The following is an 18140-nucleotide window of genomic DNA, read 5'->3' as shown; positions in this document are numbered from 1 at the left end:
TGAGACTCATTTGAGGAACTGGTCTCGCTGTCCACCGTGAGGACCATGTAAGGGCCTACAAGGAGGCACTCACCCGGACCAAAGCTCAATACTATTCAACCATAATCCACGACCAACAACATCAACCAAGAAAACTGTTTTCAACAATAAATAGTTTACTCCGCCCCATTGCTGCCCCACAACCTCCTGGTGCTCGTGACCTCTGCTCGGACTTCCTGGATTTCTTCCAGGCCAAAGTGAATTCCATCCACTTGCATCTTAGCGCACCTGCCCCCCCTGCTCCTCACACAGCTCATACTCCAAGCGCCGCTGCTTCAACGGCACGCTCCTCATACTGCCACCTCTCTGCTTTCGCCCCTGTTAATGTTGTCCAGGTGGCTAAGCTGATCTCTAAGGCCAAGCCCTCCACCTGCTCTCTGGAACCCATACCCACTGTCCTAGTAAAGGCAACATTACGAACTGTTCTGCCCACCATCATGGACATCATTAACTCCTCCCTGCTAACTAGCATCTACCCGACATCCTTCAAAACCGCCCCCATTATGAAGAAACCCGGACTTGACCCAACTGACCTCAACAACTACCGGCCAATCTCCAACCTTCCCTTCCTTAGTAAAATCTTGGAAAGAGCAGTCACCGACCAACTCCACCATCACATGTCCAACCGTGAGCTCTATAAACCCTTTCAATCTGCCTACCGGACCCACCACAGCACCGAGACTGCCCTGATCAAAATCACCAATGACCTCCTCATCGCAGCTGACTCAGGCTCCATCACTACACTAATTCTCCTTGACCTCTCTGCAGCCTTTCACACCATCTCCCATAATATCCTCCTCACCCGCCTGTCTGAACTCCTTGGCCTCACTGAGTCCGCCCTCTCCTTCTTCCGCTCATACCTCTCGGACCGGACACAGTTTGTCACACATGCTGGCTGCAGCTCCCCCTGTGCCTCTGTCAACCATGGAGTCCCCCAAGGCTCGGTGCTCGGTCCCCTTCTATTCACAATATACATCCTTCCGATTGGTGATATCATCTGCAGCCATGGTCTCTGTTTCCACTCCAATGCCAGCGACACCCAACTGTACATCAGCACAAAACCTTCTTCCCATCTACCCCCTCAGTCACTAATCAACTGCCTACACAAAATTAAAACCTGGATGACCACCAACCTACTCAAACTAAACAGTGATAAAACTGAGCTCATGGTTGTGGCCCCCAAGGCACTGCTCGGGAAGGTTGGAGATCTGCTCCTCAACATCGACGGTTCCATCATCTCCAAATCCCTTCAGGTCCACAACCTTGGTGTTGTCTTGAATTCAACCCTCTCATTTCAAAACCACATAAAATCAGTTTCAAAATCAGCCTTCTTCCACCTCAGAAATATTTCAAGACTCCGGCCATCACTTTCCGACTCTGTTGCTGAGAAGCTGATACATTGTTTCATTACCTCACGCCTGGACTATTGTAATGGCCCGTCTACACTACAGGCATCGAAAAATGCTTTCAACGCTTCGCCCATTCACTTGAATGGTGTGACGTAGAAGATTTATAATCTTCGCCGAACTGCATTGTGGGGAGCATGGCATGGCTTTGCAAGCATCACGAGCATCTATCGGCATCAAAAGTTGAACAATGTTCAACTTTTGAAGCTCGATGCTTGGCATCAGCCAATCAAATCCTGTTTATGCAAATCCCGCCAGTGCAAGCGCAGCCAATCAAACCGCGTGCAAGCTGGGAGAGCCAGACCGCAGTTAATTTCCTCATATTCCAAACGAGATATTATGGTAGCAAATCACCCGGTTCTTTACGACCAGAACTATTTACCGGTATACAAACCGGAGGAACCAGGCATGGAGGGAGGTGGCAGAGACAGTGGGTGAAACTGGTAGGTTTTTTGCCTGTTTGGAGAGTTTATATCCAGTTTACTTCGTTTTAACATTGCTATTGCTTTGTATGTCGGGGGCGGGAGATTCATGTGATTGGTTGTTGGTTGCGTTGCTCGCAAAAAATCGCCAAGCTTCAGACACGCCCAGCTTCAAGATTTTTTGATGCCTGTAGTGTAGACGGGCCGTTACGGACTCGTCCAGGGTTCCCAGCAAAACCCTGAACAGGCTCCAGTACATCCAGAACTCAGCTGCCAGGGTTCTCACACGCACCAAGCCCTGGCAGCACATCACCCCCACTCTATTCAACCTCCACTGGCTCCCGGTCAAGTCCTGCATCACCTACAAACTCCTCCTCCTCACCTACAAATCCCTCCATGCCCTCTCCCCTCAGTACCTCACAGATCTCCTCCACCCATACATCCCGTCCCGCACCCTTCGATCCTCAGACTCCGGCCTGCTCTCCATTCCCCATTCACGCCTCCGCACCTTCGGGGACCGTGCCTTCAGTGTCGCTGCCCCCACCCTCTGGAACTCCCTCCCTGCAGAAATCCGCAACGCCCCTTCTCTCGACATCTTCAAATCAACCCTTAAAACTCGCCTTCCAACAATAACTCACTCCCCCCCCCACACTTACACTTCCATTTCTGCCCCCTGTTTTATGTGTATGTTTTTTATGTTTTATGCCTTGTCCTTGTATGTTTCTTTGTAAAGCGACCTTGAGGTTATGAAAGGCGCTATATAAATTCAAGTTATTATTATTATTAAATCAAGGACATCCAAAGATTTTAAAACACAATTTAATAATAATTTGCCATTAAAACAGAACAGAAACCATACCTAATAAATTACGCCTTTTAACCCTTGTGTTGTGTTCAAAAGCCGTTACCGTTCATGGTGTTCGCGGGTCAATTTTGACCCAGGATTTATCTCAGTCCAAAACACACAAAAAAAAATCCAGTATTGTTTTAACTACATCATAACTAACTTATAATGCATTCATAACCGTACAATCCTATTGCAATTTTATTTTATGGCCCCAAAACACATTACACCACATTGCACACGTGCATGTGTGTGTTCAGGTTCAAGTGTTAGTGTACATATTATTTGAGAAAGGTGGAGTTCCCGTGGGGGGGAGGGGGGGCAGAGGGAGGGGAGACCAGGTGCATGTTGCAAACAATTATTGTTACAGTGGATGAAGAGGGGTGGGGCTGGGGTGTCTAAAGTCAAAGGTGAGTCTTGATTGGGCCACATTTGACCTTGAGTCACCCAAAACAATTCTGCTGGGTCTCCCCAGACCCGAACACCAAATTATACACTTTTTTTTTTTAGAGACCTTCAGACTTGGCAAATAATCAGTTTTGTGGTGTTTATATAACTGTTGTGGAGGATATCATGAAGCCTTGTTCCGATAAAAAAAACTAGAGCGTAGTTATTATATAATTTTAACTTGAAACGGGTCACGGGAGACCCGAACACAAAACACAAAACACAAAACTGAGTCAAGCCACATTTAGTCCAAGTTAAAGTAAGTAAGCAAGCATATCAATAAAAGTGAGTGTTGGCGACAGTAGCTATTAACTCTTGGCTTTGCATTTATATAACAACGTTCTTTACTTTCAGCAGAGCAGCCTGCAGCTACTGTATTGCTATTTGTCACACATGGCTTGAATCAGATATATGGTTTGCTAACAATCTGCAAAGTGCATACAAGTCCTTTCACTCTGACTTTTATTTCTATCCAGGTTGGGACTTGACCTCCACATTAAATGAACAGTTCAAGGCAATGAATAGGAGGCAATTGTTTTGCACAGTGGAACCTGGCAGGCCGCTTGCCACATGGACCCTATGTGACCACAGAAATTTGTCAAAAGCAAGGTCACTGAGCAGTCTAAGGCAAACAACACGTCTGTGTCCTTCACGTACTTTAACCTGTGAAAATACCAACATACGCTTTGTCCTAAAGATAGTTTTAAAATGTACTATTCCAAAGATGTTCTAAACTGTGAAGGTGAAATATGAAGTCTACAAGCTCCTGTAAGTAATTTCATATTCAAACCAAACTACTAAATTCCGTTTTAGCTGCTTTCTACTGAACATTTCGTCCCTGGAAAATGTCATTTTATCCATGAATGATGTTGACAAAGGCAGCATTATACTCAAGTGTTCCTGTGGGAGTCTTACAGTTGATGGTTCTATTACAACACTGTTACTTTGTCTCGAATTTGTGTTTACCCAGCTTGTAATTGGATGTTTCATAAAAGAGCTGAGTTGTCATTGGTATGTATTACAAAAGGAGCAGATGACTGAAAGGAACATTCTAAGATTGAATGAAAATCCACCTCACGTCTTTATGGCCTTCAGGGAAAACTACAACTACACAAATTAAAAAATACATTTCAATATCAGCCATTCTTCTTCAGGTTGTGGCTAAATGAAGTAGGACTGGCCTTTTTGTAAAGCAGCTTGTAAGAAGTGAATGTGTATGAAAACACAAAATGGTATTTCTCAACTCCTGCCAAAATCACACTTGTCCTTCATGTGGGCTAAATCTGTGTCAGGGAACAGATGGGGTGTCAACATGCAAGAGACAAACACTTATAGTTAAATACAGTACAGCTGCCACACCTTTTGCTGCTTCTTAAAATACCAAACATTCAAAACATCCTTTGCATAAGAAAGATAAAAAACAGTTCAGTCTTGATGGTGGTTTACTGGTGATTCAGAGACATGTTTGATAGATGTTTGCAACCTAACCATCATGTGTCTGTTTGCCGTCTGTACAATGACACAGCAGGAAAAAGCAGATGATTTGACAGAGTTAATTTGAGGTTTAAATCTTGGCATCTTGACAGACTGACAATCAATCAACATTACGATTGCAGCCCTAGCTTGTCAAAAAGCATCCTCGATCAAATCAACTGACATCGTTTTTCTAAAGTGATGAATGTTAAATAGAGAAAGCAGGCAGGCTGCTCGAAAGCTTACTGACTTTTCCCCTAAATGCCTGCTTGGACTAAGGACATTTTTGGTTTAGTTACATTTGAGAGAAATTATTTAAGCCACTGTTTAATTAATGCTGCTACTCCCCTGTGTGGACATGTACTGTTCGGATGCAGTGTGGCTGGGGGACTGTATTTAAGAGCGTGTGTGTGTGTGTGTGTGTGTGTGTGTGTGTGTGTGTGTGTGTGTGTGTGTGTGTGTGTGTGTGTGTGTGTGTGTGTGTGTGTGTGTGTGTGTGTGTGTGTGTGTGTGTGTGTGTGTGTGTGTGTGTGTGTGTGTGTGTGTGTGTGTGTGTGTGTGTGTGTGTGTGTGTGTGTGTGTGTGTGTGTGTGTGTGTGTGTGTGTGTGTGTGTGTGTGTGTGTGTGTGTGTGTGTGTGTGTGTGTGTGTGTGTGTGTGCGCGCGCGCGCGCGCCGCTGACCTTCATCTCCCCTGGTTATTCCAGCAGCCATTTATCTTTTATTCATTCTGCCATTTGTGACCAAGGCAGCTTCTCTGGCACTGACGCTTGTCAAAACAGACCCCGTCCCATGATATGCTGCAGTGTGAACGGCCTGCACTATAACAGCTGATAATTTAGACTTGCTGATGCCATTCCTAAGATTTCACTCTTGCAGTCAAAATATAATTGTATGATTTAGTACATCTTCCTATTATCAGTTGTCTGCAGTCGCTCATGGAAAAAACACGCTCACCAGTCACCACTGTTGTTGTTCACACTGCTAGTTCCGTGAAGCTTCAGACTGAGCATGCAACTCCAACACCTGTCAGCAAGTCAGCATGTGTCTCAATGACAGGTGTAACCGCAAAAACTCACGGAGGACATATTCTGGGCTCCTTGCTTACTGTTTGTTTAATACTCTCCACCTGGCTATGTGAGCTTTCAATTAATCAGTTTACCAAGTCGCTTTTAGAAAACAAAGCATAACGAGATGTGATTTCCATTTTTGGCATCATTTCAACAGCCCAGAAACAACTTATTTTTATAAAAAACACAAAAAAGGCCCATACCAAAGTAAAGTAAGCTGTTGGGCCACCATAAGCCCCCGACCAGCTCTTTATACGTACTCCATAATTAACACTTTTTCTCCTCATTTGATGTGTCGATAGTGATAGCAGAGAGCATTGTCAGTGAACATTTCCTAAGGGTATAAACTGGATTGAACGGGGTGACTGCAAAAGGCCATGGCAAATTATTCACATCATTTTCAAAATCATCAAACCATTCAGTGAGCCCTCGCGTGTCAAGGAATTTGCATTCATCGTGTTTCAACTCTTTTCCTCAGGTTTTTTTTACTTTGTATTTCACCCATCTGTAACTTAAAGCGTATGGCTCTATTTCTGCGCTTGCCCTCTTCAAAATTGCTATTGACCTTGCAGAACAAAGAAAGTTTGCTAACTCATCTAAAATCAGTTGTAATATACAGTGAGGTCTTTGTCTATGTTTGGTAGAATATGAAAAGATCCACAAATGCTTTCAATATACTCTTCAGCTTCAAAGAAAGGCTCTTAGCTGCTGTATATCACACCTGCTTTGGCCACAATAATACATATTTGAATACCAGTGAATGACGTTTTTACACCTTTGGACTTTACAAGGTCACACAGAATAGAAATGAAAAAAGAAAATGGCTTGAAATAACCCCATTGATTTTACTGACACAATGATAGGAGAACTTATCTCAGCCTCTTAAACCCCAGTGATGGTTACCACCAAGATTAAGTCTCATTTAAACGCACGCTGATTTCTCAAGTTGTTTCACTGAAGGAATAAGGAAAGACATTTTTATGGCGAAAGTGAGATCCTACCCGGCAGATAATGACGTGATTCGTCTCTAGGGTCATTCTGATTCTTCCTTACTACTCATCAGCTCTCAGTCAGCCCCTAGTTCTACTTTGTGAAGATCTCATTACCGCTCTCACTAAACCCATCTCCCCTGATCACCCCACAAAAAAGTTAATTAGTCTTGCAGAAGACTCCATACAGCTGTTATTATCTCTTATTTCCCCCGAATAGGTACGTAGGAAGTGGCAGAAGTGTCACCTTCCTCCTCTGGGATCTGAGAAGCATCTCGGTGAACAACAAAGCCTTTCTTGTGGGTTGGTTGACATCAGCTAATACAACCGTTATTAGAGGAGAAACACTTCCAGATCTAACGATGCAAACTTGATGTGACATGTGTCAACGTGTGGTTCTAGTCATTATTTTCTCTTCGCCTCGACTCTACCCCGCTGAACCTTTCTTGTAGTTGACTTATTTTATCTGCAGCCTTTGATGGCGGATTGTAAATACAAGGCCATCATGTTTTCTGTTGCTGTCAGGGTTAGCTCTTGACACCCGGTGATGGATCTGTTCATCCGTTTCTTTGTGCTGCTGCTCTTTTCGTTTTTAAGCAGAGAAATGCTGCACGACTGTCACTGTTTGTGCTACCCTCAGGAAATTAATCCTTAGCATTTGTCATTGTGATTCATACAATCATAGACAAGCTCAGATTTTGCTTTTGCTGAATGCAAACAGCAGCTTATTGTTGAGTCATATACGTCTTCAGGGGGATTCTGGTATTCAAAGGTACTAATTGGCTGACATTTGAAACATTGCATCCAATTCTAGAAATCACAAGTTCAACGCTTTTTCAGCACACGGGAGTTATTTACATATTCATAAAATATCTGTTTGTATGCATCCTGCCAAAATACAGACATTTTTAATCATACAAACAAAACAACGACAAACTTCACTCTCAGCTTTAACAGTTCTTGTTTTAAATGTATATTATGAATATTCTCTGTCTCTTCTAACCATTTTGCCTTCCCTCTTTGTCTTTTCCAGATGATAACTGCAGACTGAGTGAATACCGTCGACTGAAAACCAAGATCTTGGATCTGCATGACAAGCGATACATGGGGTCTAACATCCACGGGGCCCACAAGGACAACATGGCAGCCAGGAAGCACCTGGTTGATCTGATGTTCAAACGTTTTGATGCCGATAACAATGGTCAAATCGATGCCAGCGAGCTCTCACAGGTAAGGCTATCAAACAAAAGAAGAGCTTAAAGCTTGGCTAGGTAGAAGCCAGCACGAGTAAGATAATTCCTTTTTTCTCCAGCCCATCATTTGCCAACTCTATTGCAAAGAAAATAGCTGTGAAAAATGCAAAATCGGGCAAAATAGACGCACACATGTCTTGCAAGCCAAAACTCAAACAGAGCCTTTAGTAACATGATTGGATACATAATAAAGAGTATTACAAATAGGCCAACATTTTTCTCAATTACCTTAACCACCTTAGCCTTAAAAGACAATACAAGTTTGTTTAAAAAAAAGAAAGTGTAAAATGTACTCAGATAATTAATGGCATTAAGTTAATATACAATAACTAGAGCTGATCTTATGAGGTTTTCAAATGTATTATTAATTCAAAGGAGACCTTTTAATTTAATTGTGTCCCCCAAATATAAATGTAGGCTTAGGGGTTAGGGTTACTAACACTATATACAGCCCCTCTATAGTCTGTCAAAACCACATCTCATTTATAATTGAACATCCCTCCAAATGGAGAACACAAAAGAACCAAACATCTGTGTGCTCTGGTGTTTAAACAAGCAGCATTGAAGCCTGTCATAATTGTGTCCATTTTACTCCTCCTACCCTTCCCTCTGGTCGCAGTGGTGCGCCGCTCTACAGTAGGTAAATCTTTTGAAAAGCAATGTGGGTAAAAGGATTCTTGTGCTCACGGGAGGCTGCAGTCTTTTCACCAGTAGGGACGGTTTGTGTCTGCCACGAGGAAGGAAGATTCTCTGCATAACAAATAACATCTCCCAGTACCTTAGGACTGACTTAATGCAGAAAGTATTTAAATAATTGAAAGTGTAAGCAACCTACAGTGGTTTTCAGAAACATGAAACCACTTCCTGTCCTGAGGTCAGTTTCCTGCTGATCCAGTAGGATCTCCCATCTGCACGGGGGTCACCTTGCTTAGCTCTGTCAGTGCCCTCAACTTGCTCAACAGGGGAGCTCTCCTTGGATTCATTTGAATATATTTCAGTATTTTAGGCTCAAAGCATCCAAATAGCACTTCAAAAGTAGTGATATTCTTGTCATATTATTTACATATTTTTACATGTTTTTAAATTTACTTTGTGCCGTGCGCCTGCACGACAGAAATCGATGTTCAGTGAATGAAATGCAAAGTCAACAAACCATGTTGTGCTGTGTTTTATGGAATAATATTATCAATATGCCCTCAATGTGAATTTGAATATGCCCTTAAAAGCTTTTGGATATTACACTCATTCTCCTGCATGCCAAGATGTGTCACTCTCCAGAGGTGTTTGAAAGACACGAGCTAGTCAGTAATACTAAACGTCCAGATGGAGAATTTCTTTTCTGGGGGCTCCTCAAGTCCACATCCCCTTTTTATCCTTGACACATACTTTATGGGAATGTTGGCAGATTTCATACACTTCATACAGTTCAAATCTACAAAAAATGCTCAAAGAGAGGATGATAAGTGAGTATTTAAATATTACTAGATTGCAGATGGCCCTTTTAGGATTTCCAACTGAGTTCTTTTTGCACGCATGAATACATTCATGGCCCTCTCAGACTTTGAGGTGCACATAGCTGTTTGGGAACACTGGGTTAGCAACTTTTCCATTATGTTCTTCGGCTTTTAAATCAAGATTATGGGTATGCGCTTTGTGGTTTTATTTACACACATCTATAGCCTAAACATTGTTGGAGAAATTGAGCTTCTGCTTGCTTTCACCTCACATCCAAACTACTGCATTATAAATTATGAATTATTGCATGATTAATATCTAAGCAAAATAGCTTCATCAATCTGTTAAATGTTGGTAATAAACAAAGGCGGTTAGATAATGCCTCCACATAAGGGCGCCTGGATTTAATTATGGAATGGGTGTTTAATGAGTTTTTATGTTGGTGTATTAAAATGTTTCAACGTAATGCAATTTCAAAGTAATTAATTGCTCAGGACATGCAGTTTTCTTTCCTCTTCAGGGGATGTGAGTTGTACAGATCATACACTATGTCTAAAGATTGACTTAGATTTAATTGTCAGGGAAATCTGCATAGTACAGCAGAGTTTTGCCTTATTGACAAAAGTTGAAAGGGTATTTAATTTATGCAAAATCTAATGTTTTTCAAAAAAATAACCATTGCGAAGAAAATCACACTCTTATCACCAGTGAAAAGAATCAAAGCATGGCGGCTGCCCCCCTACCCTGAAGCACCCTTTTATAATTGGAGTGTTTTTTTCTCACATTTGAGATTCTGGGATGTAAATGTCTCAGCCTGGCTTGCTTGACTTGCGAGAGTGTACACATGAAGGGGCACAGGGAGCAATTGTCCCTGCCCTTTGATTCTTGGGTGCCCTTTTAAAATGGCAAGTCAAAACGTATTCTTTCTTCTTTCATTGCATAAAGAAGGTCTGCCTGAAAGGATAACTTTTAGCGACTGAGGTGTGTCCATCCCAACTGTGTCTAAAAACAAGGAGGATAAAGATGTCGATCGTAATACACACATATCTGATTTCCCTATTTTTTAAGTATTTATTTTTTAAACTTTTCAATTAGAGACGCTTAAAACAAAAGGCTACCGGCTTTGAAAATAAAGTGCTTGTTTGTCGTTTAACACAATTATTATCTGCACATATCTTGATAAAGATTTGGATTTTAATTATGAAATGAGTGTGCACCCAACACTCTAAGCACCTGACCAGAGCAATTACGGTGGTAATCATGGCCCTTGTCTAGACCAGAACATTTTTAATGAATGCGCAACATATTTGAAAATACTGTGTACGTGACCCACAGACGAGGTCTGCACTCCAACGTCCTTCAACATGCTCTTAACCATGCGTGGGATTTTGGCGAATTCATACAGAGGTTTAACACGGGACATTTTCTACAGTGAAATGGGAGAAATTGGATAAGCATGACTTTGAAATGTTGTTGAAGTGTTAGGGTATTGTTCAATTTGAGTAAAAAAGGACAAGAGACAATCACATTTGTATCATATCAACTGATTAAAGAATGAACATAATTATATTATTAAGCTAGTAACAATGCAGGTTCAGAATCAAATGGTTTTATATAGAAATAGTAAGAGACAGCAGGATTCAGATACAGTTTGATCTTGCCAACAGCCTTGAACGTATAGTGACCATTACTGTGTTTTTTAGAATTACATACACCAACTTGTAGCTATAATATAATGCTTATGATACCAACTAAGTCCTGTGTATCACTCAAATGAGTATACAATGTTATGAAGCTATACTAATGTATGTGTTTGACATGTGTTGTATTCAACTAACCTGTCAATGCTCTATCTATTAGCTTTGCAAATCATGCCTAGTTTTGCATTCTCAATAAACATTACATTTGGTTATGGCTCCGATGATGTGTATCAGTTTTATTCCGCTCAAGGGGGCTGATGGAAGCTGGGAAATATGTCCTTGCTACTCCTACTGTGGTTGAATAATCACTTGCCACAGAAAGAAAGTTATCGCAAATATCTGCAGTTACCAACATTAATCTAAAGTTTGTGCGTGGGGACTAATGTCATGTCAGGAAATATTTAAGAAATGGAGTTTAAGCATCAAAGCATGCGACTCCTACACCACTTACAAATCTCTCAAAGGCCACCTACATTACTTTAAGTCAAAGCAAGGACTAGGGAGTGAAGAATATTTTAGAGTTTCAATACCTGAGGAATCTGAAGAGCATTTGAAGTGTTCCTTACCACTAACTCAATGTTGGATCAACTGAATATTATGAAATACTTTCAAGACAGATAGAAGGAAACAAACCAGCTAATAAATCATGTACAAAAGAAACACACAGCTCTTGTGTATACCACCGTTATTTGTGAGAATCCATGGAGGATATGCCATTACAGGTGACCCCTACATTGTGGTCGGTCCTCAGGGAAGGGAAGTGCAGCGATCCGACGGACGATGCATGATGTATAAAGCCGTCCGTTGTGATCAGCATTTTGACAGCTGATTTCACATGATGGATGTTTCACTGCCAGGGCCACGCGGAGGGGGATAAGTGAGACCAAGCTTTAGCCAGATGATGATCAAATCTGCACAATGTTTGGGGCCTAGTCTCCGTCTGTTTTGACGAAGCTTCAGTTTGGATGACAGCAAATACTGTTTGTGTTTCATCAACTTTGACATTCAGCATGTTGAGATTGGGCACCTAACGTTGACTTATACCGAGAGCGTATCCAAACTATTCAAAGTAAACAGTAGATTTTAAGAACACTCAGAGTTAGCAAACGTTAACTACTTTTTCTAATGTACAATTTATACTTGTATTAAGTGTTTACTTTATTGTATATTTTCTTTAATGCTACTTCATGGTTTTAATCTTCAGAGGATAATGTGTTACCTTTTTAATTGTATTTAAAGAAGTTCAACAAAACTGTCTTCATCAGGGTTCAGACACTCAATGCAAATATTATAAATATGTATCCGTGAAATACATTCAAATCATTCTAATTAAACTTTGAAGCATGCTTAGTTTTATAGTATCTGATGCTTGATGAGTAGATACAAAAGTGACCATCAATTAAACCAGGCGACAATCTTGCCTTCAAACTAATCATGTTCATAAATATAGCTCGCAAAACTTGAATGGTTGTTGTTGATGTTACTAGCAGATATTACATTGCAGATCAGATATTAAGGCTGTAAACATTAAAATATGTTGTCAGGGAACATTTTACTTAAGATGTTCAGAATTTGAGACTTGCCAAATACATTTATCTTTAAACATTTTTCACTGTTGAAAGAAAAGTCTGTCTTTAATAACACATCAATTCTTTGTCCTCCAAGGTTATCAAGCAAGAAGGTCTGTCCAAGGATGTCTCCGAGTGCACATTGTTCGATCTGCTCAAGTACAACGACGTCAATGACGACGAGCACCTGACAAAAGAGGAGTTTTATACGGCTTTGGGTAAGTGCACAGTTTTCTGGGTAAAAGTTTTATACCGTTAGAAATGTTTTGGAAGTTTGTGAAGTGTGACAAAGGCTTAACAATGTCCCAGGAGTAGGACAAGGCAGCATATTGTTGTGCCCACTTTTAACAAAGACGACAAGCAATGATAAGAAGTGAGATGTTTCAGTTCTACTAAGTAATTGCTTCCATCATCTTACTCTGTGATCGTTGTGACAAACGTTTTGGCCTCAACAGAAAACTTTCATCTAATGACATTTCCATTTATTCATTTTAAATGTTATATTTGATTAATACTTAGCTTCTCTTCCTGGTTCCTCCCATACAAGGTAGAAAGGTTATCTAATTAAAGAGCATCTTGCAGGGTTTTTTTTTTTCTACATTTATGCTTAAACTTGCTGGAAAATGACAATTAAAAAAGTGAATGCAGGATTTGATATGTTTTACGAGACATAAGGGCAGGAATTCAGAGGGAAAGGAGCAATTTTTAGCTCTGCTTTTAAAAACGGCTTTTTTTTAAGGTCATACGTCAAACGCGTCATATTACATCACACAGGGGACACATCTCCGCTCTCTGACCGCGGGTATAGTTAGTAGTTGCGGTGAGTTGAGCGGTTGTGTTTTAAGGAGCTGGTATTTTTCGTTAGTTTTACATTGTATTTCACCATTTGTAATCACGGTGCAGTATTGTGTTTGTGCAGGTTGCACAAATACCCGCCTGTCAGGACATCGAGTCCACAGTAAAAAGGACCGGAGCTAGCGTTCGTTCCTGGGTGCGTTGTGCATCCACCTCCCTGCAGCACATACTCTCCACAGCTTTATCAGGAAACCGTATTACTTCTCTCTCCCCCCCCTTCGCTGCTCTCTCTCTCTCCCCTCCGGTACACGGCACCATAAGACGTAGTGTGGAGTTGCATTAGGTAACGCTGTGGTGGCTGTACTGCTCCAGCCGTCTCCTTTGTGTTTGTTTGTTTCCCCCTGTCTGTGTTGTTTGTGTGTGCGTGGTGGCTGTCACTCCTGGCTCCCGGCTCAACCTCCACTCACCTGCTGCAATCAGCTGTGCACCCTCTCCGACTTAGGGTGGCCATTTCCATAACACCAAAAAGGAGGACACTTTGGGATTATCTTTTAGTTTTTATCCTGGCTTCACTGAATCCTTCACACTCAAAACACAATAAGACTCTAGTGTACTAACCACAAGTTGAATGTCTATTTACGATACTTTTGCCCTTTCCTGGCTGCTTCCAAGAGTTTTTTGTTTGTAAGGAGTCTCTGGTACATGTCTGTGCACTCAAATGTGAAGTTGACACAAATGTGCAGCTCTGCCTTGACACTGTCCACATCCAGACGATTTCTCTAATTTCTCCATGCTGAGGTCATCATTGAGAACACACGTTCTGTATGTGCATTGCTACATGATTGCTACATGGGATGGAGAAGATGTAGGCGCTGATCTTCCTCAGATTCACAAGTGGGACTTCTGCTTTGGAAAACAGTTTCAGATACCGCTCCTCACTGTGGCATCCTTCCATTTCTGAAGAGCTGAGAATAGCTTCCACCATGCCATATCCCTCATAGAGTCCATCCATGTCAATGTCTTTCAGGCTGCAGGCTTGGACTGCATCACTGTATTCTCCATAGGACACAGCAGTTGTGAGGCCAAGCTTTGACACTTTACTATGAAAGCTGTTCTCAGAGAAGTCATACCTTTCACTCAAGTATTTCTTGGCTCTTTCATAGAAAACAAGAAAATCAGCCTCACATTTCTTAGCCAGATCAGGGGTTAGCTGCTTGAGTTTGTTGTTCACAGCAAAGCCAAAAAATGTGTCCTTTAACCTTCTCTCAAGTTTCCCTTTCAGTTCAGTCATTACCTTAAACACAGAGGTTATGCTGAATGATTTGGCCTCGAGTGCTTCAATGCAGTCTGAAAACACTTTCAGAATGTGACTGAGGAAGAGAAAATACATCTCAGATACTTCGTTGCCATCCTCTCCAAAGCATTTCCACAAAATCTTGGAGCATTCCTCCTCACCTAGACTCTGAAAGTAGCTGGTCAGGGGTCTCCAACACTTCAGGATTCTGTCAATAGATGGCAGCAGAGACAACCATCGCGTGACAACGTGCCGCAGCAGATTGCATTCCTCCACTTCCACAAACTCGCAGAATTCCTTCAACTGCGCCGTTCTGCTAGCTGAGATGCTAAAATGGCTATACACCTTAAGCACAACATTTTCAATGTCAATATCCAAGTTGCTTGCTGCATATCTTGTTGCATTGTGCAGAATATGGGCTAAACAGTTTGCAGCGAGCACGTCTTTTTGAGCCTGTTTCAGTTTCTGATAAACACTGTTGTGTTTTCCATAGTTAACGCTGGCGTTGTCTGCTGCATATGCTGACATTTTTTTCACATCTAGTCCAGACATCTCCAGTTTAGATAGCAGCTGATTTGTTATAGCTTCCGACTTTTCGTTGCTATCACTGTAAAAATCCAACAGTGCATGTTGCACGCCTTCCTCAAAGTGAAAATATCTCAGTACAATGGGGAAACACTTGCTCGTACCTTTGTTTGATGCATCACTTGCCACTGAATAATGCAGTTCATTTTCTTTTATGTAATCCACATGCGTCTGGACAGAGTAGGGTGCTAGGATATTTTCGCACAAAGCTTTGGCTTTTGTTTTTCCACAGGTCATCCCTTTTGCTATTGATGAGTCGTTGTAGATTGTGCGATCAACTTTTATTCCACAGTCTACACTCCTGTATGACTGGTGATGCTTGACGGCATGATAAACTTTACAAAGTTCTGCTGCGGAGATTTTGTCATCTTGAGGCGATGAAGCTTCACGGAAAAACGATAAAAGTGAAGAGGCACCTGCGCTTTGATCGTTGCTTTTGTGCTTATCTGTGTTAGCATGTCTGTCGACAGCACCTTTTCCTTTGCTACTTACCTCCACATCGCAACGACACAACGTGCAAAAAGCATGGAAGTCGTCCTTTCGGCTTTTTGTGAGGAATCCATGCTCTTTCGACCATTCAGGATTAAATGAAGTCTTTCGTTTCGGCATTTCTGCGGTTTAACCTACCGCTAACTAGGCGGAGTTGGCTCATGAGCTAGTCTGTTAGCGCTAACGTCACTCTGTGCCACAGTGCCATGCCGTGAACGTGACGTCAAGAAGCACATGGCTAATTGTTTAAGTTTATTAACCAATGAAATACAAGATATTTATTTGACATCACATTCAGCCAATAATTTGTAAGACCACAAGTCTTACAGGGATATATACTTACACATAACTTATTTTTTGTATTTCTTTGTATAATTGTCTATTTTTTTTTTATACCCTAAAAGTATAAAATGGGGATCACCTCAAAAGGAGGACAAATGAGCGTCCGGCTCAAGGCTGCGCCGGCAGACGGACACAGACATTGAAAACCGGACTGTCCGACCTAAAACCGGACGGATGGCCACCCTACCGACTACACACCTGCTTTACATCGAGCCATTTACAACGGCATATCAACGGAGGCTCCACAACCTTTCTCCGCCAGATCGTCAAGTATCAGCCGTATCTCGCGTCTCTCCTCCGGTACACAGCACCGTAGTGTGGAGTTGCATTAGGTAACGCGAGATACAGCTGATACTTGCGCATTAGTTTCTGTTATGGATCAGTATCAACAGTCCTGCCAGTAACGTTACTATATTATCAATGCTACTTTAGTTGTAGCCTGATATATGATAGCTAACTTCACAATGTTGTGATGTGACGTTAGCTAACATTCTGTAGCTAACGCCGGTCACTCACCAAGATAGCTGCCCAGTTCTCCACTGGTTCTCCTCACACCACAGCTCAATTTCTCTCCGATGGCCGTTATTTCTTCTAATCCTTGGCTGCTCCTGGTCTCTTGGACGCCTAGCAGGCTCATAATTATAAGGTTGTGGTCCGTCATATGCATTCGAATATTCATGTTCAACTTCTTCTGTGTCGAAACTAGCATTGGGATCCATGTTTATTAATCCGTTACACCGGCCGCTCTCCCCCTTGTGTCCCCCGTGTTACGTCACACGCGGGAGGTCACGTGCCGAGGCCTTTTTATGCGGAAGTGAACATTTCTTACAAAAACGACGCCAGATGTCACTGTAGTTTATATTTCTGTATATTTTTTGGAAAATCTAGTGTATTCATCATTTTCCTACACATTTATTCACAGGTGTCTTTAACCTGGAAGTTGCTCTTTAAGTTGTGGTTGTGTTTCACTTTGCTAATCAGTCTGTTTCCCTACCTTGGGAACGTGGGTCATTACAATGTCACGATGTTGATAATCTTGGAATAGTGTTAGATTTCTTGCCAAAGGATTACTTCACATTGATGCTATTAGCTTTGTTCGTTATTCTCGCGTCCAGGAGAGAAGCTTAGGATAAATGAGACCAATGGAGTCTCTGGCATAAGGTTCAGATGGGTACTTTAATTAAAATGACGCGGTAATGTTACAGGCAGAATATGGTTCAAAGAGAAAGAGAGGGGGAAGCTGCAGCTCCCTCTCGCAGTCGCGGCCGAGGAGAAAAATATAATCCACAAAGCTCCGTCACCTGACTATATATCTCATTTGGCTCCTCCTCTTCAATGGCGGCTGTGGCGTAATCTTCCGCCCTCCTTTCACCAATGTCCGTTGTTGCGCATAACAGATCATGATTCAGACATTGTACATTCAATACATAACTAAACACGCCTTTTCTCCTCATATTCTCTTTCATGACTTTTCATTTATTGCATTTTAACGGCTGCAATCGTTACTTTTCCGTAAAACCTGAAGTCAAGCTACTGTTGGCATTTCGGAGATCTCTTCCGGAATAGCTTTTCAAAATAAACTTTAACCACAGGCGAAAGCTAACCCGGAAGTATTTTCACAATAAAACAGTTATAAAATTACTGGTGTTTAATCTATTTTATATCATTAAATATTGATTTTAATTTCTAACAATGCCAACTGTATTGTCTTCAAATGTTTGCTTCTCTTGTGACGATGGATGAAGGCGTTGGACATGGAGTTAATGCCAGAGTAAACAGGTCATGACTAATGAGAAACAGAAGTTCAAACCCAACCCCTCATTATTATAATATGACAGGTACTCTACCACGTCTGAGACCAACACATGCACTGGCTTTTTCCTTTTCTTTCCTCCTCGTTCTCATTTTCAACGTTCCTCTGTCTGACATTTTCAGTCAGCTCAATATCTTCTGACAGAATATCCTCTGACA

General features: G+C 41.7%; 1 protein-coding gene across 1 annotated transcript in view; it reads left to right on the top strand.

Annotated features, from left to right (window-relative positions):
* The window catches only part of fstl5 (follistatin-like 5), a 167490-nt gene that overhangs the window by 60090 nt on the left and 89260 nt on the right, over positions 1-18140 (top strand). The window contains exons 3-4 of the mRNA XM_079667637.1: positions 7722-7918; positions 12762-12882. Coding sequence (XP_079523763.1) covers positions 7722-7918; positions 12762-12882 — 318 coding nt within the window. The remainder of the gene's footprint in view (positions 1-7721; positions 7919-12761; positions 12883-18140) is intronic.

This window comes from Notothenia rossii, assembly GCF_949606895.1.
Source record: "Notothenia rossii genome assembly, chromosome: 3".
NCBI classification, from domain to species: domain Eukaryota; kingdom Metazoa; phylum Chordata; class Actinopteri; order Perciformes; family Nototheniidae; genus Notothenia; species Notothenia rossii.
Note: the sequence above shows the minus strand (reverse complement) of the source record. Positions and strands in the feature narration are given on the sequence as shown.